Below are 26,396 nucleotides of genomic sequence, written 5' to 3' on the forward strand. Positions count from 1 at the left end.
CATCCTCATAATTTCGGCTACTTTAATATATGATTTTATCCGGCCTTCCCACTCTGATGACTGAGCATGTACCTGTTACCATGGTGAGCAGACCAGGGCTCCACCAGTAGTCAACGTTCCGAATCTTGCTGGGAAAGGAGCTTGGGGATCATTGTGGGCAAGGCTCGGCAATCTTTAATCTGCGTAGGAATCTTCTGCAGATCTTGTCAAAATGCAGATTCTGATTCGGTAGGTTTGGGTGGAGCCTGAGCTTCTGCCTTTCTCACCACCTCCCAGGTGAGGCCAGTGCTGTGGTCCAGGTCCCACACTGCAGGAGGTTGTGAAGGCCAAGGCCCGCAGGACTGAGATGACACCCCTGGGTGCCCAGGCAACACGGGGCACAGCAGAAAGAACAGAGTGGTGGCAGATTAGAAGGGTTCGGGGTAGAGGCCACTCAGGTCCAGCAACAACGAAGAACTGAAATTGATAGATCTAATTTCCAGAGAAGCTGAAAATCTGCATTCATCTGTAGAATTCCCCAAATTTTATATGTGGGCAATTAATTCAAATCCACGTTTGAGAGGACTTGTACAACATCCCCCTGATCTCTTTAAAGGGCCCTCTCTGTGACCGAATACTAGTCTCAGTCTTTGCTCTGTTGGAAGTTTTAGCTTTCTTTCAATAATAGGCTTTATGTATAGACCAGATTTTTCAAACTGAAAAACATGTTTTAATGAAAAAAAAATCTGTAGCCCTAACAAAGCCCTAACAATCAATATTCGACCTACTAGTTTGTGTGTAATTAGAACAATGATTTCCAAACTTTGGGATTTTATAGGCAAAAAAAAATCCAAAAAAAAAAAAGAAAATGGGGGGAAACCAAAACTAAAGTACCAACATTTCACTTTGTTCAATAAGGATATTAAAAAAGATGGGGCGCCTGGGTGGCTCAGTCGTTAAGCGTCTGCCTTCGGTTCAGGTTATGATCTCAGGGTCCTGGGATCGAGCCCCGCATCGGGCTCCCTGCTCTGCAGGAAGCCTGCTTCTCCTTCTGCCTGCCGCTCCCCCTGCTTGTATTCTTAAGCTCTCTTGCTCTCTCTCTCTCTGGCAAATAAATAAATAAAATCTTAAAAAAAAAAAAGAGTCTGCTCCCAGTATCTTATTATATGAAGGACACTATAACACCAAAACATGTAGGAAGAACATAAATCTTAGATCAAAGGAAAATTCTTTAAGTAGAATGAATTGTAGCTCCAAGGGAAAGCTACACTTTCCTTGTTTTTCTAATTTTGTGATGGACAAGTGCAAACTTTGATTCAAGTTCTGGTTTGGGGGAACCATTGATTATTAATCCCTTCTGTTTATAAGAGATGAAACAAAGATGCCCAACAACCATATGACTTGCTCAGTGCCACCTGCCACTGGGCTTTGGCCTCCACAGTTCTTGCTGGTGGGGTTACAATTTCGTGATAGTTCATCTCCATTCAGCATGGTGAGATGGCAAAGTCTTGAGACCAGTTTGAATCCCAGATCAGCAACTTATAAGCTCCATGGTCTTGGGTCAATTATTCAAACTCTGTTAGAGTTAGATCTCAGCTTTTTCATTTGTTACACTTACTTCAGGGTTGTTATGAAGATTAAGCAAAATACATTTAAATCTTTTAATACATTTTAGCTAAATTTAAATAAAACTTAAATAAAAAAATTAAAAATTAAATTAAATAGCATATACAAACTACCTACCAGTGTTAAGAGGCTCCTCTTATGAAAATTGGTCAGCTTCCTCCCCAACAAAGAGTTTTGCATGGTGAGGCCTATGTCATTGATACAAGTTACTGTTAACATTATAATTATAACAATTACCATTAAGCATTAAGTATCAGAACAATGGAGTCTACTCACTACATTTATAGAACTAAAGGCAATGTCTCAAATTATTCTACACAAAACAAGAGTGATCTGCTTGGGGGTAATTTTTCTATCCTCAGTTATCCCAAGAGGCAGCTAGAAACTTCTCTCACTAAGTTAAGAAATAAATATTATTATTATTATTTTTTTAAAGTAAAAACACCCAATGCGGGGTTTGAACCCATGACCCTGAGATCAAGAGTTGCCCACTCCACCAACTGGGGCAGCCAGGCGCCCCGGTCTTGTTTCCACTTGTTAAAATATATTTGTTTAATTTGAATGATAAGATCTTGAGGGCAAGGACTCAGCTCTTCTAAATTTTACTGAATGATGGTACCTTTACTTGAATCATCATGGATCATTCGGAAGTCCTTAATTAGTAACTTGCTTTAAATCAGGAGAAATGATCTGATTATAGGGAGCACCTCAAATTTTATAAATTCCAGTCATGGATGTTGGTCGTGTCCTTATCTTCTACTACTCACAACCAAAAATGGAAAATTGTGAGACTAAATCTTCAACAGGAGTTAATTTGGTTTGTTGGAATGTTTTAACAAGAAAAATGGTCATCTTTCATTACTTGTTCAAATATAAAAAAATGTGTAATCTTTTTTTTTTTTAAGATTTTATTTATTTATTTATTTGACAGAGCAAGACACAGCGAGAGAGGGAACACAAGCAGGGGGAGTGGAGGAGGGAGAAGCAGGCTTCCTGCTGAGTAGGGAGCCCAACGCGGGGCTCGATCCCAGGACCCTGGGACCATGACCTGAGCTGAAAGCAGATGCATAACCGACTGAGCCACCCAGGCACCCAAAAAATGTGTAATCTTATAGCAGGGTAACCAAAGTAAAAGTAATACCTACTATCTGAATTTCACATTTGTTACTAAGGTACACTTTACCAAGCAAAGTCAAAATCAACTATGTGAAATATCTTGTAAACCAACTTGAACAAATATCTTCATATTTTCTAGAAATTAGAGATTTTTGTATACCAGTTAATCATATACAGTCCCAGAATATGCATACCCTGATTTACTGATCTGGAGACTTTCTGACGAACATTTCATTATTGTAAGGGAGGAAAATACCTTTTTCCTCTACCTTTTTAAGGGTTCGATTGAGACCCCCTGTAACAAAAGACAAATTAATAAGAGAAAAGCATACACATTTATTTAATATAAGTTTTATGTGATGGGGATGTCTTCATAAGGAAATGAAGACCTGAAGAAACAGCTAAGCCTGAGTGTTTTTATGCTAGGTCTGATGAAGAGTGGAAAGTCGTGGAAAGATATGATAGGACAAAGGATATGAGGGAAGTGTGGTAACATGGGGAAACCTAGCAAAGCTAAAATTTATTCTCCGGATATGGTGGGGCGGGGGGAGCACTTCTCACAAGAGGGTCTTTTTTTTTTTTTTAAGATTTTATTTATTTGAGAGAGAGACAGAGCATGTGCAGGGGGACGGGTAGAAGGAGAAGCAGACTCCCCGCTGAGCAGGGATCCCAATGTGGGACTCCATCCCAGGATCCTGGGATCATGACCTGATCCAAAGGCAGATGCTTAACGACTGAGCCACCCAGGTGCCCCTCACAAGAGGGTCTCACTTTACTTTTTAGGTAAGCTCTACACCCAACATGGGGCTTGAACTCACAACCCCAAGACCGAGAGTTGCATGCTCTTCCACTGTCACAGAAGGGTTTTATGACCTGCTTCAGAGGAAGGTCAGAAAGTCTTTCCTGAACATGCCATTTCTTAAATTCCTCCAGCTTGAAATCTGCAATATGCCAACCTGCCATATTTTGGGATAGCATTTCCTGAGTCCCACTGTTATCATTCAGTATTAGTTTTCTTCATAGAAGTACCTGGGTTATTTGACTATATAAACTCTTTGTCACAACAAGTAGCAGATTTGTTTTGGGGGGTATTTATCATCTACAGCCAGGGTTGGCAAACTCTGTCTCAGGTCAAACGCAACCCAATACATATTTTTGTAAATAAAATTTTATTAAAACACAGCTGCTCTCATTCGTCTGTGTGTTACCTGTGGCTGCTTGCCACAGCAGAGGGGCTGAGAGACAGAGACCAGGTGGCCCTCAAGCCTAAAATATTTACTCTCCGGCCCTTTACAAAGTTTGTCAGCCCTAGACCTATCGAATAAAGACAAATAACTAAATATGTTAAGGGATCATTAGAAAAAAAGTTATCACTCCAAAAGCTTCAAAGGATGCCACCCTCAGCTTATACACCTTTGTACCAGCAAGGCTGGTCTTTGCTTAAAAAGTAGACTTGCCCTTTCCTAAGCATGAGTAGATGTCAAAATGAAAGTCATAATTACAAAGGAGACACTCTATTTTTGTGAGTAGTAAATGAAAGGGGTTTTGGTTTGGGCAATGTTGCATTAGCGAGGATGCCATGCAAAAGGGACCGCTCTAAATTGTTACAACCATGGCTCTTGAAGAGAGAAAATCAACCATGGGTGTCTTCTACAGCTGCATTTCAATACGATCTTAATTCCTTTTATAACATTTTATCTTATTATTATTTTGTAATATAAACTCTATGCCCAACATGGAGCTTGAATTCATGACCCAGAGACATGAGCAGCATGTTCCATTGACTGAGCCAGCCAGGGGCCCCTACAATGTTGGTTTTTTTTTTTTTAAGATTTTATTTATCTATCTGTCAGAGAGAGAGAGAGAGAGCACGAGCAGGGGGAGCAGCGGGCAGAGGCAGAGGGAGAAGCAGGCTCCCCGCCGAGCAAGGAACCTAACATGGGACTCGATCCCAGGACCCTGGGATCATGACCTGAGCTGAAGGCAGACGCTTAACTCATTGAGCCACCCAGGCATCCAGCCCCTACAACATTTTAAAGTTATGTTCTATTGATAAGTCTTCCTGATTGTTGAGGGAGGCAGCAGATGGGATTATACAATAAAATGGTCTTCATCAATTTATATTTATTGATATCATATAATTCAGCCCATATGAATGGATTACTTAGCAAAGCTTCCTCCTCATTCCAACCCTACCCTCATTCCCGTAGCTGCTTAAGAAAACCATTAAGTAATAATCAGATAGGAAGTACATTCATATATATATATATAACTACTATATAAATATATAAATAGTAAATCCCTGTTGCTACTTACCCTAAGCAGGTCACTTGAAGGGACCCCTTGTGAACAATAACTCGGGCCATAAAATTTGGAGTATTCTTCTCTGGTGAATTTCATCTCAAGTTCGTATCTTTTGAAAAACGTTAAAATGAAAATAATGGAACATAAAAGAGATTTGAAAAACTTTTACAGTGAATACCCACAAATCCAAATCTACATTTTTTTCTTTTAGTCAGATTAACGGGGTATAGAATCCATACTTACCACTTTTAGATGTGTAATTTGATGAGATTTGACAAACATATAGTTATGTAACCACCACCACAATCATGAGATAGAATTGTCCCATCATTCCAGAAAGCTCCCCACGTCCCTCTGCAGTCAATCCCCAGCCCCTGGCAACAACTGACCTGTTGTCACTATAAATTCTGCCTTTTCTTGAACTTCAGATAAATGGAATCATACCGTATGTAGTCCTTTGTGTCTTCTTTCATTCAGCAGAATGCCTTTGAGATTCACCCATGTTGTTGCATGAATTAGTAGTTTGTTCCTTTTTATTGTGAAACAACATTCATCTGTTTGCATGTGGTTTATCCTTTACACCAGTTGATGGAATTTGGGGGTGTTTCTAATTTTGGAGTATTATAAATGAAGCTCTTATAAACTTCCTGTACAGATTTTCATGTGGACATATGTTTTCACTTCTCTTGGGTAAATACTGAGGAGTGGAATTGCTGGGTCATAGGGTTGGTATAATATTTAAGCTTAGAAGGGAGGTGGTTTGTTGGAATGTCTGAACCAGAACAGTCAGAGCAGCTTTGATAAAGGAGGATTAAGTTGGAAGATTCATACTACCTGATTGCAAGAATTACTATGAAGCTACAGTAATTAAAATAATGTGCCAAACTGTTCTCTAAAGTGGTTGGACCTTTTTACCTTCCCATGGGCAATGCGTGAGCGTTCCATTTGCTCCGCATTATCGCTGATGATGGGCGATGCCAGTCTTTGTAACTTCATTCTAGTGAGTTGTAGTGGTATTACAATTTTCATTTCCTTGATGACTAATAACTGTGCATTGGTGCTTACTAGCCACTTGTTATATCTTCCTTGGTGTAATGCTCGTTCAATTTTTCAATTATCTTACCCATTTAAAAAGTTTGTTTATTATAAACATGAGTCCTTTATCAGTTAGGTTTTGCCTAAGGCTTGCCTTTTCATTTTCTTAACAGTGTCTCTTGAAGAGTTTTTGTTTTTGTTTTTAAGTAAGCTCTATGCCCATCGTGGGGCTTAAGCTCACAAGCCTGAGATCAAGAGTCGTATGCTCCATCAACTGAGCCAGTCAGCCACCCCTCATTTTTTTTTTTGATGCTATTGTAAATTTTTTTCATTTCAATTTTCAATTGCTTGCTCCTAATATATAAAAATAGAAATATTCTAGTACATTGACCTTATATCCTGCGGCCTTGCTAAGCTTATTAGTTGTATTATTTATAGGTTCCTTATCAGTTTCTACTTACACAATCGTATCATCTTCAAATAGACAGTTTTATGTGTCTTTCTTTCCAATTTGTGTTTTTCCCCCCAATCTGTATGTTTTTAATCTCCTTTCTTGTCTTGTTGCACTGGCTTAAACCTCCAGTCACTATGAATACAAGAGGTGAGAGCAGACATTCTTGCTTTGATTGATGTATTAGAGGGAAAGTATCAGTCTTTTACTATTAAAGATGTTAAGTTTAGGTGTTACATAGTTACCCTTTGTCAGGTTGAAAATAGGTTCTGAATTTTGTCAATTGCTTTTTCTGAATGTAATGAAATATGGTTTTCTTTTCTCCCTCTCAATGTTGAATCACATTGGTTTTCAAATGTTTCCTCTAAGTTGTCCACTTCATAGGCATAAAATTTTTCACAGTATTCCTTTTTATAAAAGTCTGTAGGATCTGTGCTCTCCCCTTTCATTTCTCATACTGACAGTTTGTCTTTGTTTTCTGATTAGAAATTTTATTTTATTGAATAAATTTTATTGATTTTTATTGATCAATTTTATTGATATTTTCAAGAGCTAGTTTTTGATTTGATTTTTTTTTTTTTTATATTTCACTGATTTCTGTTCCCATCCTTCCTTCCTTCCTTGCACTTGTAGTTATGGCTTAGGTTGGAAATTTAAAGTTAATTAGAGACCTTACATTCTTTCTCATGTAAGTGTTTAAAGCTATGCGTTTCCCACTAAGCATTGCGCCTCAGCTGCAGCCCCAACATTTTGGTATGTTGTGATTTTCATTTTCATTCTGTTCAAGGTATTTTCTAGTTTTCCTTATAACTTACTCTTTGGCACGTGGATTATTTAGAAGTGTGCTGTTCTTTTGTTATTGATTTCTAGGCTAATTCCTTTGTGGTCAGAGAATATGTCTTCTATGATATCAATTCCTCATACTTAGTGAGACTTTTAAGAAGTAGGGGAACCTTTTCCTTGCTCACTTTCCCCGTCTGCTGATTGGATACAGATGACCATAAGGCGCTGGGTAATGACGTAGCCACAAGTTGGAAAAGGTCTCACACTTGAATCACCACGTGGGAGAGAGCAGCTCACTTACCTGGAACACTCGTTCTGGTGTACGCATAAGCAAGAAATGAACTTCTAGTATTTGAACCAGTACAGGTTTGGTTCTGTTTATTGTAGTAGTTCTGCGCACCCTGATTACAATGCTGCTTATCTTTTTAAGGCTCCGCTTTCTCCCCAATACCCTGAAAGTGAATTTTTCATAAAACATATTATATTTTAGTTCATACTATCCAAAGCATATCCGACCCATCTATTCAACCATTTTCATATGTTTCCATTAACAGACAAAAACTTCATAAAAATATAAACATATATGAAGTTTATTGTATCAGCCAAGGTTCTTTTAAAAATAAATTTTTATTGAAGTATAGCATACATACATATATGCACACAAATATACTATCTTGATCAACATTCTATAGGATACATAGAGCTGCTGAGATTTACAAAGCTGTCTACACGTGGGCCGTTCTCTTCCCTCCCATCATGTCTTGCTGTTTTCACAGCCCTGGTCATGGAGGAAGTCAAGAAGGCAAGAGAGAAGAGGCACCCTGCAGCGCAGTGTGCTACAGAGACACCCTTCCAAGAGGACCCAACTCAAGGCTCAAAGTCACAGCTAGTCCTTTCCCGTCACCTGCCTGCAGCTGAGTTCCTCTGCCACCCTCCTCCAGGGCCACCATTTTCCATTTTTTTAAGGGAAAGAGGATCTGATACAGGCAGGGAAGAAGGTAAGAAGAGAAGCTACGCTGTGCTCCTTCCCCAGAGCGAATGCAAGACTCCAGCCAGGGTTGCTGCTCGACCACTTTACTTGCACCTGTCAGATACTGATTGCGATGTAATGGTACTAATTTTATTTAGTAAGAACGCTTTCCTGCATCTTGACCCACGGCCTGAAATGTGAGTAAGCATCCTTTTGGACACTGCACTGTTCTGCTCTGTCCCATCTATATGCTGCACTTGGCCTCAGGCTGTCAGCCTAGTGATAGTTTTGATTTTTTTTTTTTAATGTATTAGGGTTATTTTTAAAAATGCTTTTTAAGAATCACATACATACAGGATGAAAAAGGGAGAGGTACCTAAAAAGAGTAAGACATCCAAATAAACAAAAACAAGAAACCACCAGTTTTCACAGACAGAAATGTAACAAGTTCAGAATTTCAAAAAATGCATAAATGATACAAGAAACACCGTAAGCAAAACCACCACCAGAAATCTGCATGTATGTGTAGGAATGGGGTCAAAGTAAAAACTTAAATTAGCCAAGTTATACACAAGTGATTGGGCCAATATGAACTTTATTTCCTATTTTACGCTGATGGAAAACAAGAAAATGATACTGAAAATCTAAGAATATTTCTGAGTGGCCCACTGTTTCACGTTAGAGACAAGTGTGGAGTAGGGACCGGCTACAACATCAGAAAGGGAAAAGGTCATTCCAATTTTGGGGAAAGGTAAAAAAAATGATGGCAACTTGACACTAATCTCAGGGAAGACCCCAGAATAGATCCTTTCAGTGTTTTCTAATTCTTCAGGAAAGAGAACATCTCTATAAATCAACAGGCGCGACTTCGTGAACTTTTAGGGGCAGCTGCCTGCCTAACATTTGGGAAATGCAGGACTTCTACAAGGAATGTAAGCTCCCCCAATATCCTTTATAACCTTGAAGAGCTATGGGCTCATCAGTAAATCGCTGCATCCTTACCTAACGGGTGTTGATTGATACCTTGGTCAATTTGTATCCTACTGAAAAGTTTTGGAGGCCTACATAGGCCATTAACCTCAGACTTGTTTCATTCAATGGACAAAGTTTACATACGAAACTTTGGAGTGATCAGAAAAAGACCGCAAATAGATCTTACATGAATCCAAAAACATCTCAAAAGGTTAATGAATCTAACACAAGAAAACTTAATAGGAAGAAATGCAGGTCCTGCAAAGTAGGTTAAGCAAAACACCAACTCTACAAGTGCAGGATGGGGGAAAATCACTTACAGCAGTAAAAATCGTGAACCTCCGAAGACTCACACGGTATCACATGGGTGCCAGAAAAGCTAGTCCAACATTTGGGTGCTAATAGATGAAGAGTATTAACTAGAACAAAGGAATGATAGCTCTGCTACTTATAAATGTTCAGCTTTGGGTTGTGTACTTTCAGAAAGCCCTAGAAAACCAGAGCATTTGCAGAAAAGCGTCTTGGATGGTAAAGACAACTGAAGCCCATGACATATGATGAGTGAACCGGGGACAGAAAAGAGCAGAGGCTGGGTGTCATCACAGTAGCTGCTGGTAAATGTTTGGTCTCGAGCTAATAAGACAAATGAAGGGAAGAAACAAAGAACCAACTGGGACGGGTAGAACTGCCCAAGATGAAAGTAGATTCTGGTTCCGGGAGTCAGACTAACACCGTTAAATGTTTTTTCCAACTTTGAGATTCCATAAATACATACTTAAAGATCTGACCAGCTACAAAATTTATTACTCTATTTTTGAAGAACACACAAATGACAATTCTTCAGAACTACTATGTTAAAACTTGAGGACATAAAACTACAAGTCATTCAGAATTTGCTTTTTTGGGCCACTTTTTATCTCTCGGACAAGTGTGGGGGTGTTTCCCCCTAGTTTTACTGAGATACAATTGAAATGTGTGTTTTTTTGATGTGAAATCAGTCTAGAAAATGTAATTTATTTTGCCCCCTCCCCCGACTAGTGTTAAAGCAATCAGCATTGCATAAATTTTTCATGGTATACTTCACTAGTATAGTGTAGTACACTTTTATACTGTAATAGGGAATATTCCATCTTACCTGTTACATTCATGCATGTTCTACCCTGAAAAAAGCAAAAAGCCCTAAAAAAATCATATATACAATACAAACATGGGTTATTAGAAAGGAATTCCTGGGAGGGGGGTGGGAGGATGGGTTAGCCTGGTGATGGGTATTGAGGAGGGCACGTTCTGCATGGAGCACTGGGTGTTATGCACAAACAATGAATCATGGAACACTACATCAAAAACTAATGATGTAATGTATGGGGATTAACATAACAATAAAAACATTAAAAAAAAGAAGGAATTCCTTCCTTTTCAAAGACAATTTTACATAGCCAATCTTCTAGGTACATTTAACTTACGGTTTTATTTGTATAATTTAGGTTACCCCTAACTATCTGGAAATGTGTGGTATGGTATAAACCTAATTCTAACCAATTCCAATTCTGTCTTGAAGGTATGTCTTAGTACACTACACGTAAGCTCTAGAAATAACTACTGCATAGCTGAGATCGCCATAAACCCATTTCAACATTCATTCTCAGAGATTATGCAAAATATGGATAAATCCATGGAACACACTAAAGAAATATTTGATCTACATACTACATCATAGAATTATCCAGAGATCAAAACATGAAACTTTTCCATGGTTCTCCCTAAAAGAAATGATCTACTGTCTTTCAAAAATTTTGCTATGCTTCCTAGAATATTTATGATCAGTTCTTTGGAAAAGCAAGAATTCAATTTGGCAGCCTTTGTGCTCAAGGACCAAACAAGGGTTCCTTTTTTCTTACCACTCTTTCTTGCCCCTTTTGGTCCTGCAGTGGAGATACAATCTCTCAGAAGGAGGATGCACGTACTGGACAGGCCTAGTCACTTACTACTCTGTTACATAAAAGTAAGATAACAAATGGAATTGTGATAAAAGGCACAAGAGGGGAGCTTACTTAGGTGACATGTCGTCCAAAAGTACAATTTTTTGGCCACTGGGAAAAGTATTTACGAGACAATACTTGGGCTGGTTTCTTGTGTGCCAAGATATCCACTACCTCCTATATCCTTAAACACAAGTCTTTGACATCATCTAAATTAGTTTACAAAGCGTCTAATCTAAGGGGGTTATTAAGATTTGTATTCATGTAGAACAAACTGGTTACAAACTTACTTCGGAAATTTCTGTTGACTATAAACACTGAATCTCATTTCAGAAGAGATCTGGACAGCACAATACCAGAATCAAAGAAAGATGTTCTTACACGAACATTTAGAAACCCAGTAACTTCTCATTTAAATGGTGCTTTTAGGAGAAAGGAAACAATAATGACAGATTAAAGCCTGCCTCTAACCATGAGAATCCCGGGAATAAAACCAAAATATTCCCCAAAGCCACAGGTGTTTATCACAGGGACAGAGAAAAATATGATTTTGAAAGGTGCAGGGACAGTTTTTCTCTGCCTCCACTAATGGGCTGTAAGAGTACCAGTTAATAGCAGTATAAATAATACAATTACATAATGTTGGGTTCATTTTTCTTTCAGGCTTAAAAAAAACCTTCATGTCCTTGTACTTTAGGGGCTTGGGAGGTCTGCCAGCCACTGTCTTTCTTGTCACCAGAGCCCTCGGTGGGTTTACAAATGGACATGCCCGAGACTGCCATCTGGTGGAAATGATAGAAATTGAAATGATTTTGTTGTAAGTAATTAAGCCAGTCAACTACAAAGAAGGTATGAATTAAAAATATATGGGGGGGCGGGGAATGGTTCATTCATGACAATAAGAAATATAAAATAATAAGGAATTAACTGAAGAAACATGTCAAGCATACGGAGAAAACCATAAAACTTTACTGGGGGCATAAAAACACTCATATAGATAGATACAGCATTTTCCTGGAATGGAGCTCTGCTCTGCTAAAGTTATCAATGACCCCCTCCCCTAATTATTCTAAGCATATCACAACTCAACATTAACAGGATTTTTATTTGGCAGGGAAATCTTGGCCAAATTAGTCAAAAGTTCATCTGGAGGAATGAACTGAATTTTTGTTCAAGTAGAGTAATAAGGGAGCACTTTCCCTACCAGATAATAACACATATAATAAAACTATGATACTTAAGATGACATACTGATACATAATACAAAGCAATGAAATAGAATGCCCATAAAAATACAAGCATATACAAGAATATACAGTAAAAGGGCATCTTCAAATAAATGAGAAAAGACTGGCTTATGTAACTAGCTGGTTTAAGAGGATAACGAAAAATATTACATTAGATTTTTGCCATGGAGTAATACCCCAAAATAAGTTCGACTAGTATTTATAACAAAAAAACCAAAGTTGTAAAAGAAAATATAAATATTTACTTACTCAGAATGTGAAAAGATTGTCTATGTATACAACTGAAGGCTGAGACTGTTAAAGAAAATAATAAAATTCTAAAACTTTTGAAGCTTATTTATTTAAGTAATCTCTACACCCAACGTGCAGCTCAAACTCACGGCCCCGAGATCAAGAGTCACATGCTCTTCTGACTGAGACAGCCAGGTGCCCCAAATTCTAAAATTTTTGAATTTAAACAACCAAGGGACACTTCTCAAAACTCATCAAATTAAACACCTAAGATCTTTGCAGTATATAAATTTTACTTCAATTTTCCAAAAAAGTAAAACAAAAAATAAACACCACTATATCTGACTTCAAATGGCATATGGAAGATAAAAGGGTTATTTTTTAAGTATTTTTGACCAAAGGGAGCTATCCAATACTCTTTCAGATCAGAGCATTTTAGCTCTCACCTGTGCATCTCCAATCATAGCAGAAAGTCTCTATTCTTACCATAGGAAAAACTGGCACAGAAACAAAAAGTCACCATGTAAGAAAAAGCACAGAAATAAAGTAACATAGCATAAGATTTTCTTGGGGAAAAAAAAAAAAAAACATGTTCTTGAGCTTGCAGTTTTTCAGGAATTAGGTCATTTCCATATTGTTAGATGTGCTTTGTCCTTAGTCCCATCCCTCAATATCCTTATTTAAAAAGACAAACAATAGGATTAACATAACAATAAAAAAATTAAAAAAAAAAGACAAACAATAACTAATAAAATAATTCATGGCATATTTGAAAGAATGGTTGAATACCTAAATATACAAAGAGCTCTCACAAATCAATAAATGATAACTATATTAGAAAATAAGCAACACGTTGAATAGGCTTTAATAAGATATAAAATTAGCCAAAATGTGAGAAAAAATGTTCAATCTCACTAGTAATCAAATAATTGAGAATTAAGTCAAGAAAATATCATAAATTACAATATTTTACCTATCAATTTGGCAATGTACAACACTTGAGAGAAAGCAAGACACAGGCTTTTTTGTATACTGTTGGGATTATAAATTGGTACACTAAATTCACTTAGTTTGTTTTTTATTTTTTAATTCAAAACTTTATAAAAAATTCAAACATACAGAAAATTACAGAAAAGAATGTAAGATACCCTTACCTACCACCCAAATTTAACCAATGTTAACATTTTGATTTGTTTTGTGGGGTTGAGGTATGGAAAGAAAGATCTCACACTTTGCAATGCTTCTGAATAAATGCTGTCCTAAATCATTCCTATGCATGTTTTATACATATTATTTACCTATAAATTATATATCATATTCCCTCATCCCTCAACTCTGAAGATTTCCATTTTTTTTCCGTGCCACTTTTAATGCATGATTAAGAAGAAAATGAAACGATGATTTATTTTTAAGATTTTATTTGAGAGAATGAATGAGAGAGAGAGAGTGAACAAGCGGGGGGGGGGGGGGTGGGGGAGAGAAGGCAGAAGCAGGTTCCCCGTTGAGTAGGGAGCCCGACAGGCTCAATCCCAGGACCCTGAGATCAGGACCTGAGCCGAAGGCAGACACTTAACTGACTGAAACACCCAGGCGCCCTGAAGTGGTGTTTAATAACACTTAGGATTATTTTATACCTATTGTAATATGGTTGGGTTTGGTTTTTAAGCAGGCTCTACACCCAACGTGGGGTTGAAAGCAGACCCTGAGAACAATAGTACACTCTACCAACTGAGCCAGCCAGGTGCCCTGTAACAGGTTTTTAAGAGACTTTTTATACATCTTGTCATTTGTTTTGCATACACAATAACTTCGCTTCTATGTTAAATCATATGTGATTTTTTTTTTTTTTTTATTCATGAGAGTCAGAGAGAGAGAGAGGCAGAGGCAGAGGGAGAAGCAGGCTCCCCGCCCAGCAGGGAGCCCGATACGGGACTCGATCCCAGGACCCCGGGATCATGACCCGAGCCGAAGGCAGACGCCCAACCATCTGAGCCACCCAGGCGCCCCATATGTGATCATTTTAGAGATTTTAAACAGCATTGGACTTAACACATGTAGTCCCAACCTTATGCAAAGCACACTCATGGAACGGAAATAGGAACCACCATTAAGCAGCAGATGCAACTGTGCTTAGCCAATGGCAATTCTAAGATGCCACTGACCTAGGATGCTTCTCAATCGCAAAGAAATTAAAATACGAAAAAGTGCATTTGGGAGTCAATTTTGGAGATTAAAGCTGTCCAACGACATCCTTGTAGAGCTCGGTGTTTCCTTCAGCATTATGTTCTTAGAGGATTAAGAGGGCTCACTGCCTATGGAGGAAAAGCCAGCAGCAGCACAGGATTCTCAGCCCAGCCTCGCCAGCATTTTCACTAAGCACCCCAGGAAAAACTGTTTTGTGCTCAAGGGTACTTACTAGTAGCTGGAGTTATTCCTCCTTGGCAACATCTGCCTAAAATCAGGAAAACGGTCTAGCGAGAGTCACTTCAACAGCCCAGAAATTCACACACTTACCAGCTGAGGCCTAAGGTGCCCCAAGTGATACACTTGCCTTGGGGCCCAAAGATTCAGTAACCAAGAAAAACACACGAATGCAACATTTAAAAGAAAACTAATGTGAAAACCACGACAAACAAAATATCAGGTATTAAATAAAGACAAAATCGCTATCGCTGAACTTTTCACTGAGCGTTTTTCATTTCAGTGAGTTCATTCATTCATTGGAGTCTCAGGCTCCAACATCGCAGGCAGGGCTGTTACTGGTCCAGCTGGCCTTCCAGGGGAAGGCAAGGGGTCAGTGACCGCTGTGGGACCACACTGGCCTCACGTGTAAATGTGCAACACACTTTCATAGGTAGAGTGAACAATTTTCAATACTAGGTGCCAAAATGGATGCAGACTACTCAGCAGCGGAGTGTGGTCATTCACTGTATTTTTATTAAAAGGAATGGAAGTTTATGAAAGATGAAGGCGATGCCTACCTGCCAGGTAGGAGCATTTATGAGGCCACAGTAACGAAAATGGTGTGTTATTACACAGGGTTAGACAAAAAAGACAATAGAACAGAATGGAGAATGAGAAATGGATGACCTAATGTAGGAAATTGGTGTGTGACAGGGACGGCATGGTGCTGGCGCAATTAGCTAGCGGAATGCAAAATATTAGATCCCCGACTCTGTACTGTAAAAACCAGTAAATTCAAGATGGATTAAAATCCCAATATATTATGCACTCGGGAGGTAGGATGAAGACTCTAAAACTACTGGAAGAATATATGAACTTGAGATGGCGAGGATTCCTTGAACAAGACAATAGTACACCGGAGAGACTGATAAATAAAAAAAGACCTCATATGCAAAGTATAAAAGAAAATTAGGTTTTGCAACACATATAAACAAAGGATTAGTATCCAGACTATACCTAAAAAACTACAAGTGAAAAAAATAGCAAACCAAAAAGAAAAATGAGCAAAGGATATGAGCAATCATTTCAGAGGAAATTCAAATGGCCACTCAGAAAAAGAGGTTTGCCTCACATGTAACCAGATATGCAAATTAAACTATTTTCATGGTCACATAACCGGCAAATTTAAAGTCTGACAATTATTTGCGTTAACTGAGAATGGAGATAGATAAACAGGAATTTCTGTACATTTCTAGTAGAAGTGGAAAGTAGGATATCTTTAGTATAATGCATTTGCAATATTAACTTGAAGGTATGCATACCTAATAACCTACTTAATTTTATTTCTAGGCAAATACTAGAAAAACACTAGTACATGTGCTCAAGGAACATATGCCAGGAAGCCCACTGCATCAGTTTTGTTTTTTTTTAGTAAAGAGTTACAAATCCCCTAAGTATCTATCCTCAATGGGGAAATGGATACATTGTGGTAGTCATACAAAGGAATATTATATCAGTTTTTGTTTAACCATTAGCTTGTTTTATAGAAGAGGGGATGTAGAGGTAATAATGTGAGCAGATCAATTCAAACCTGAGGCTGGGAATAACATCTTTTCCTCCCCATAATACCCCAGGCCAAAATCAAAACTAACCAAACGGCGGATGTGTGGAGGAACGGGTAATGAGGTGGCTGACCCCTCGTGGTGGGTGATATTTGACTCTTTGTGCAACTTCATTCCCCTTCCCCACCTTCTAAATAGGTAAATCTTAATTTTTGGGTAGATCGCAAGTCAAAACCTGTAAATATCATTCATGGCTCAGCCAACATTCTTCTGAGTTTCCTTCCTTGTAAAAGAGTGTACTGTCTAGTTTCATCCACCAAGTCACATATATATATATATATATACTCTCTGAGCCTAGTGATCTTTAAACTTCCCAATGTCATAAAACCTTTACTCAAATCAAATCTTAGATGGAATCCCAACAAGTAACAGAAAAAAGCAGAACTGCTACGGAGGTTGAAAAATGGCACCCCTTGTAATTGTAACATTTTAGGGAGTTTGAACTACACGAAAATTCTTAAGATTATTAGTTTGAGTATGTATAATTTTAAAATGTGAACTCTTCCTGAAATGCTTTTAAGGTTCCTAGAGAACCTGTAACTCCAGGATTAATAGAATCCAGTTACTCTAACAGCATCAGAGTTCTATAATAACGATTGCCAGTCCTACCTAAGATCAATTTCAACAGCAAATATTAAATATAAGTATTTAAAATAAGATTTATACTATATTAATTGGCTTAGAAGATGCTTACTCATAGGCAAAATCTCATGAAAATAAACACGGTCCTCTAAATCATGTCACTGTGGAATTTTGCCAAAATAAATTGCACCTCATGACTTCAAGACTTAGTAATGAAACAAAACTCCTCTTCATAGTGAATGCACAAGTGAAAAAGAAGCACAAATGACCCAGGAAAGGGAAAGAAGGTATCAAACTGTTACATTAGAGTAATTCTTGGATTGTACTGGTCCTCTTCACCTCAAATACATGCCCATGTATTTTCATTAGAGTAGATATTATGAGATAATATGTAAAATATTAGAGACAGTAAGAGAGATAGAAAATAGAAAATAAAAGAGATAAATGTAAAATATATTTGTTGTACAGATTTAATTCCTAAAGCAATCACTATTGCCATTATAGACTACAGTTATTAGTCAAGGGGGGAAAAAATCCCAAAAGTTTGATTCCACCCATATTTGAAAGGTATGGTGCTTTTTTGCTCAACTAGAACAATAAATGATGTATTTAGTTAATAGAAGTGTTTGCCAGGTAGAATAAACTAAAACAAAATAAGGGGCGGGGGAGAAGAGACCACAGCCAGGAAAACCAGCAAGGAGAGAGAACCAGCACTGATGTAGTCACAGCCCGAAAAGAAACCTACTCTGTATTAGTAGCTACCCTGGTTTACTTCTAGACCACAAGGTAACATACATAAACCAAAACAATGGGCAAAAATAAACACCTGCTTAGCATTTTCATTAAAGCTTATGGAAAAATTCCCCAAGTTGAATAGAAAAAAAATCTTAACATAGAAAACAATGCAAAACAAATCATTATAATGCCCACTAAGAATTTATTTGCCAAAGTAAGTAACCCTGCGAATTGCTTTGAAATAAATTTTGGTCGTAATGATTATTACATTAGTATTTCACTACCTTACGAATACAATGGATTTTCTGCACTGTGCATTGTTAGTGTGTGAAAAAAAATTACAATATGTGATTTACTATTTAGCCACCCAAAACAAAATGTGTTCTAAAATCTTTTATCAAATGCAAACACAAAGGCAATTTAGAAGAGAAATGTGAATTTGAGAAGTCACTGAAAAATGGGATCTAAATTCAAGACCAGAAAGTATGATTTGGCTAGCAAAAGAAATTCAATGGGCAAGTTCCGGTTAATTTCTGTGACTGAAGCTGAATAAAAACTCAGTTTAACTCCAGCAACATAGATCGATGCTCTGCTTTGACTGTATACTTTCCCACATCCGGAAAACACACACATTTGTTTTCTGATGACCAATTTGTTGTCTGAAAACAAAAACGCCGCTCATAACATCAAAATACTTATTTACTTGTTAGTGCATGGTCTCATTCCATCAAGTATTTCAGGTAATTTAGTTTGGAATATAAACCAGTGAGACTCTAAATTCTGGCTCAAATGTTGGGCTAATATTATCAAAACATCGCTCCTCAACTGATACCATTTCCCTGGTCATTAAAAGACATTTTGAAGACTAGCTAGGAGAAAAACAAAACAAAAACAGACCTCAGAGAGCATGACAGCACCCTATTTTCACATAGGAAGATTGATTCATTATATGGAAACTTCATCTTAGTTTTAAATTTTGCTACAGTTTCTTATGAAGACCAAGTGTCTAGTTAGGTGGCTGGAGAGCCTGCCAAACACTATGAAAAGACATCAAAACCCAAATGAATCCCCCACATCTGAAAATAAAACTGACGTAAGGACTGAAGGAGAATTCAGAGTTGCCGTCGCTTTTTAACTAGACACATTTAAAACAAAAAGCTCAAGAAATGAGTGGTTTTTTTTTTCCAAGTAATAAGTGTCTTAAGTAAATATTTTAATTACCAAGCCTCATAATTGGGCAAGAAACACGAGACAGAAATTATGAGTGTTTTTTTTTTAATGCCTCCAAGGCAACTTTACTCAACTCCGTTGAATGTTCAGAAAATCGAAAAACCTAACAGAAAAACTTCAACATAAAAGCCCTGATTTATTTAATGGTCATTAAAAAACAAAAAGTCCTATCTTTATCTGGGCAACCCAACGTGACATCTCAAATCGTTTTGTGGCAAAACGATTTTATTTCAAATAACACGAATCTACACTGAAGACATCTTAAAAGACTAGAGTGATCTGAATATATGCAATATGAAAACCAAACTCTCTTGTTAACCACAAAACAGGAGTTTCCCAAATTGAAACCCATCACAGTTATTCCCTGATAAAATACAAAATTAAAGATTCCACCTTGTTCATCTTGCTAAGCAGAACAGTGACCACAGTCACCATCTCCCCCCAGCTAAATTTTATGCCGAAGTGTGATGGCTGTCGCTTACACTTAGCAAGCTGTGTGCTGAACCAGCCGCTTTCGTGGAGCACCACATAAATCTTTCGCCTTTTACCATTTCTACTTGAAAGAGTGACTGACAGACTATGGTGATTCAGCAGACATTTTCTCGGAAGTAAATGAAGTAAGCCTGTCACTCAAGGAAAACAACTGACAATATTTGGTGCCAGCGACAAAATCTCACCTTTCAAATGAAAATTAGAATTTTGAAAAATCTGTATCCATTACCGTGAGCTTGACAGCTTCCCGATACTTGAAAGATTTTTTCTGATGAGATCAGTTATATTAAGAAAAAAAATTTAAACACTGTATAATAACATGTCAATATTCTGAAGAACCGCATAATTCAATGAACCAGTATTTTCCAAACGATCAATGCATGATGTTACCAAATCATGTCAAAGTAGGACATCCATTCAAAACTCCCAACAAGATAGATCAAATGGGTTTTAATGTAAGGTACAAAGTGGACTGACAGTTTCAGACTGCACCTAACCTTTAAGAAATGAATCAAACAGAACAGTCACAATTACCTGAAGCTATTAAAATACTCTTTTCCAAATATGTATTTGTGTGAAGCCAGATTTCTTCGTATACTTCCAACGAAGCACCACATTGCAACAAAATGAACGCACAATCAGATATGAGAATCCAGCCCAACATTAAAGGGTTTACAAAAACGAAAACCACGGCTACTTCTCACACTAAGTTTTTTAAATTTGGAAAATAACTATTTTTCATAAAACAATGCTATTTATGTTACCAGGCAATGGTTTCATTTTTTAATGATTGAAGTAGTATGTAAAATTTCTTGGCTTTAATTTCTAATGTGATAAATAAAATAAATAAAATAAAACCCATAAAAGCAAAAGTTCTTTGGGATCTTTAATCTTTAAAAATATAAATGGAAAAAAGAATATAAACAGCTGGACTAGAAGACTGAGATTAGTAAAGACTGAGTTCAGGTTTTTCTTTTGCTAATTCACACATTATTCGTATTTCAAGGGTCACTAAACCACCTGAAAAAGGTTTTTTGAAACGGCAAAAAAAAAAAAAAAAAAAAAGGTTTTGGAGTGAAGAGGGGGTTAATTAGTACTGTCCTATACAGTTTGGTTAATTCCCCTCTGGAATTACAATTCACCTACACGGTTTTGTATGAAACATTTCACAATAAATATTCCAACTATGTAAAATGTTTAAAAATTACATTCAAAACTGGACTTTTACTTTTAAAAATCATACCAAATAGTAATATGTCACACTGTTTTTATCAATTCTTTATTTAGGTAACAAGTTGGTTATGTTCACTGCATTGTATGAAACATCACAATATCATACTGGAAAGGTACTATCAGTACAGGGTTGGATCAGAGTAGACAGTCTGAACAATAAACCATTTTGCATTCTTCATTCCCTATCTTTTTACAACCCCCCAAACCCAGTAAAGGGACAGATAGCTTTTAACATCATCATGTAAAGCACTTTAACTTACAAGGCTAAAATCTAAAGAATAAATAAAATATATTGTGGCAATAATTCCTTTTAGACCAAAAATCAGGTGCACAATAAATCAAATGATCAGGAAAGCGGTCTGCATTCAAATGTGTGGCTCTCCAGAAACAGCTTCAGGAAAATGTTACAGAAAAGGTCATGAATTCCATTTCACACAGGACCAGATGATGACTCATTTTAACTACACACAAGGGCAATTACATCCCGCTGAAACACAATTTAAACATATAGGAAAATGTTTACAAAGCATCCACAACATGTAAACCATGTACAAATGGATACATTCATTGCTTCTCTACCCCAATAGCTTCTTTTCCATAAATATTTTACTCTTCATGTTCAGCATTAATTGGATTTACTACATGCAAAACTCAAAAAGAATTCAAGAATTCAAGGTTATTGTAAAAATAGAATTAAAATAATAATCTTCAAGTACCTTATGTGACAGCCACTCTGTACCGTGCCCAATGTTATAAAATGAAAGGTTACTGAACCCATGAAAATATCTCTGTAATATTTCCTTAGATCTAAAATAGATAATTTTAAATGTATTTATAGTCATTTCAATGTGATATTCTGAGCTTTGAAAATAACGTAAACAATTAAAAATTATACCAAATTACACACAAAACTTGTATCTTAAAAGCTGAAAAATTAAAACTATAGAAACCCACATGTAAAACAGAAATCACAATTTACATTATAAAGGCAAATCTCATCATTTAAAAAATTTGCAGCAGTGAGATGTCAAAGCAAATTATAAATAGCCATAAATTAATCCATTTGGTTTCAAAAGATTTTCTAGTGAGAGTTGAAGGATGTAGTAGGTACATGCATAAAATTTGTAAGGGTTTTATAATATTATTGCCAAATACACTTTATCTTGAAAAGCAGGCAACGTTACAATTTGGACATTATTGGAGAACCCAGTTTGGTAATACAGGTAAAATTAGAAAAAAAATTAAATAACAATTAATAATAAATATATATCCTATAGTAAATTGCTCAAAGGAAATTTCAAGCCACAGAGCTGCAAAAAGGCTTCCAACTTGGTGAATTGAGAAAGGAACATCCCATACAATTCTTTACTCTTACATGCTTATATGTTGTGTGTCTTGTCTAAAAACAAAACAAAAACAAAAACAAAAACATAATGTATCTTCAGAGTACGGCTAACTATATTCCCATGCACCTCAGGCAGAGTTTGGGACTTGTGGTGAAATAACTCCCGTTGGTTCCTAGGGCCCAAAGTTCAATACAGACGGAACCAGTATGCCTGAGGTCGGCAAAAAATACTGTAGGACAGGCAATGCTACACGTGGCAATTATCAGAAAACACAAATATGAACATATGATGGGAAATGCTAATGATTTTCTGCTCATATCACAAAACGCTGGGAAATCCACAAGAATATTTTTCCCTTGTATTGAAGAAAATTGTGATTAAAAGTTTTTTTTTTTTCCCCCAATTTTCAGAATCAAAAGCATTTTAGAAGGTTTATAAGGCTACCATGGGTCTTCTAGATCTCCAGCACCCTACAGGAAGAGAAAAGGAAGAATATTATTATTATTTACCTCCACCACTTCCAGGTTGGATTGAATTTCAAAAGAAAACAAAATCAGATGAACAAATTACCTTCCTTTCTTTGTTTGAAAAGGCACTTTTACAGAGAGGTGTGTGTAATGTATACTGTGTGTATATACATGGATCTACCTAATACAGATAGAAAATTGGTTGGATTTTTTTTTCCTCCCCTCTCCACCAAATGCCTTCCTCTTTCTCAAACCACTTAAAAATATTCTGGCATTGGAAAAATAGATCAAAGACATCAGCTACATCCAAAGACCCAAAGTTTCAACTTAGGGCACCTTAAGCAACTTTAGATACATGATAAATATAAACATGAATCAGGAAAGTTAATGTTCTACATTCACAAAATATTTAAGAAATATTTTCCCATGTGACTGATAGCCACCTGTATCTTAAAAACCTATTTTAACAAAAACAAAACTCATCTCTGCCACTATTTAAAATATCCTGTAATTCTTGCATTTCTTAGTATCTGATGACTACTTATAGCAAAGAGGACTGTCTTGCAATCCTTAAAACGCCCATCATGGCAACTCTCTGCCATGTCTATGTGTGTCCATACTGACCCAAGATTAATATTTTGTATCACAAAAAGGGGATAAGAAACAGAATGGATTTGAGTAAGCAAGACTTCTCAAAATGTTTTCTTTTAATGACAAAAGCCAAGCCAAAAGTTTCCTAAATTTTCTATCAATACAAATGAATTTCTACTGGGTATTTTTCCAATATACCAAACCTGGTTGTTTAAAAATTTTTTTTAATTTAAAAATAAGTACAACATGCATAGATTATTCCACATCACATGCTTTATTTGGACTTGAACACTTATAATTTCATTCTAAACACTTGGTTGACATCCATTTTGATGTATGTAGTTAGGCTATACAGAACATACAAACCAAAGCTGTAATAATACATAGGTTTTTCAAAAATTAGGTTTCAATAAAGAATACAGAGAAAGGAAAAATAACCACACATCCAACAGCTCAGAACGTCTAAAAATAAAACTACAGAGATGTAAAATATAAACAAGTCAAAGAACACACAAATTATCATCCTTGGGGGAAAAAAAAATACAGGCCAGCATCTGCCATTCTTTGACGAACTAAAATCACTAAAGAAAACACAAATTTTTTACAAAGCTAACTATGAGTGTACTAATATGTAAAATAATGTGAAGCAGTAGAATTCTACATTTACAAGTTTTTCCACAATATAATGTCATCTTGCTTATCAGTAAGTAATCTCTAATCTTATCTAGTATGAAGTTAACTACTGATTTGAGTAACTAGTAGCCTCATTTCTGGCATACAATATGAAATGACATACAATTTTATTAAATTCAACGTACTATAAATAGTCCATTTTAAACTATCTGATAAAGGTGTATGCAAAGGCCTTCTTAAAAAACAAGGCTATATGAATGTAATAAAACTAGTTTACCAAGATTCAAATAACAAAACGGTTCTATAAACGCATACATTATACTTCCTAAGTAAAAACCAGCAAATCAAAAGATCACAGAAATATTACCACGAAGTCAAGTCATATTTGTTCACCACTCATCTTTGTCCCTGCATCTTCATTATAGCTGTCTAATTCAGCAAGAGCACTGTTTGATTCAGTATGGCTTGCCTGCATTGTCACTGGGCTTCCAGCATCACTGTTCGAAGAAGTAGCTGAGGCAGCTGGGTCAGCAGGGCTTTCTTCTCCCTCTACTTTAGCTAGCCTGTAACTAGTCAGCATCTCCTCCAGAAGTTGTCGGTAGTTTCCCCTATGATTAATTCTCATTTGCCTGAGAGCTTCCACCAATTTTCCCTGTGATCCACTTTCCTCGGCTTCCTCGGAGGCCTTTTTTTAAGATTCAAGACCCCAGTGTCAGTAGACAAACTAGGATATATCACATGTATTTCATAACATAATCACAGCAACACACTCATTTCTCTACCACGAGTAATAGAGTCTAAGCATGAGAACATTTCATTAAAAAGTATCAAGTCTTACTTGTGTCAATAAAAATTTCCACTTGAAATATCAAGTTAATTTTAGCAAATTATCATGAACTAGTTTACATCTTATTTCACACTGGCATTTGAAGCTTCCTCTGAAATTTACTCCACTATTAGAATTCGACAGCAACACAAGCATTTCCTAAAACTGACTTGCTTAACAGAAAAAAAACAGTAATTGGCTAGAATGATTTAGTACAAAAGGAAATTAGTGTTTAAAGCAACAGGAGAGGACAGAAAAGCAGGCCATTAGAACATTAGTTTCTTCATCACTGCTGCTAAATGATAGGTAAGGAGAGGAGGTACAAAATGTAGAACTATATAAATTTAAACTGGATTTTCGGGAAATTTTAATGCTTTTGTGGGTAAGACTTTAATTTCCTCTTTGTTCTTACATATTTTAATAAAAACATTTCTATATCAAAATAAATTATTTTAAACATGATAATAAGATATGAACAGGAAACTACTCAATCCTTTTTTTATTTTATTAAATTTTGGAAAACTTACAGGTTTCTACAATAGCAGCTACTTAACCTCATTAGCAGAACAAGCTCTAACATCGAAGCTGATCACAGTTAAGCTGACGGTCGAAAAGCAAGACAACCTTACACTGTGTGCCTCCTGATGTGATGCATTAAGGAGTGCAGAACCATGTCCTATGTTCTTGCCAAAAAATGTTTAACATAAATCTAATAAAGCAAATTCCCAATTTACAGGAAAACAGGGAACAGAGGATCGCGTTAAAGGACACAACAAGAAAACAATCATATGATCCAGAATGTAGGACATCCTATTCAAAGCTGGCTCAGATTCTTCTTTTTCAGTGGCAAGGGGAAAAAAAAAAAGTGGGGGCCTGATTACAGACTTCATTAATATGCTTGACTGATAACCTGACTGATCAAACCATTATTCAAAATAACTACTATCACAGTCTTTCTAGAGACAACTGGGAAAATGTGGACTTGGTACTAGATGATACAATCTTAATTTTCGTTGGTATGATAATAGTATTATGGTTATGTAGAAAGATGTCCTCATTTCTTTTCTTTTCTTTTTTTTCAAGTAAGCTCTACGCCCAAAGTGGGGCTTGAACTCATGACCCCAAGATCAGGAGGTGCACGCTCTACCAACTGAGCCATCCAGGCGCCCCAAAATGTCCTCATTTTTAAGAGCGGCATGCCAAAATATGCCAAAATGATGCCTGCAATTTGCTGTCAAAAGGTTCAGTGGAAAAAAAGAAAAAAAAAAAAGTAGTGTATATACACACACACACATAAAGAGAGATAAAGCAAATACGGTAAAATGTTAACAATTGTTGAACCTAGGTAGAAGGTGTATAGGTGTTCATTATGATCATTTCAATTTTTCTAGCTATTTGGAATTCTTCATCATAAAATGTTGGGAAAGTAAAACTCAAAAGAGGTTACTGATATAGATGACCTGACACAAACTCTTAACCATCTCTGGAGATTGTTACCCTACAATTCTGCAACAAAGAAACAAAGATAACACGAATATAACCA

The 26,396-nt window shown here is 36.5% G+C and overlaps 1 protein-coding gene across 3 annotated transcripts in view; it reads right to left on the reverse strand.

The window, feature by feature from the left end:
• Window positions 1-21,020: 21,020 nt before the first annotated feature.
• The window catches only part of PPM1B (protein phosphatase, Mg2+/Mn2+ dependent 1B), a 76,082-nt gene continuing 70,706 nt past the window's right edge, over window positions 21,021-26,396 (reverse strand). Inside the window, exon 6 of one of the 3 annotated variants that reach the window (XM_032411074.1) lies at window positions 21,021-22,806. In XM_032411074.1, coding sequence (XP_032266965.1) covers window positions 22,777-22,806 — 30 coding nt within the window. In that variant the 3' untranslated portion in view covers window positions 21,021-22,776. Of the gene's footprint in view, window positions 22,807-23,652; window positions 26,085-26,396 lie in introns of those variants that run through there. The other 2 variants (XM_032411072.1, XM_032411073.1) reach the window with 2 other exon arrangements.

The sequence above is a fragment of the Phoca vitulina genome, unplaced genomic scaffold (assembly GCF_004348235.1).
Source record: "Phoca vitulina isolate PV1807 unplaced genomic scaffold, GSC_HSeal_1.0 scaffold12, whole genome shotgun sequence".
NCBI classification, from domain to species: Eukaryota; Metazoa; Chordata; class Mammalia; order Carnivora; family Phocidae; genus Phoca; species Phoca vitulina.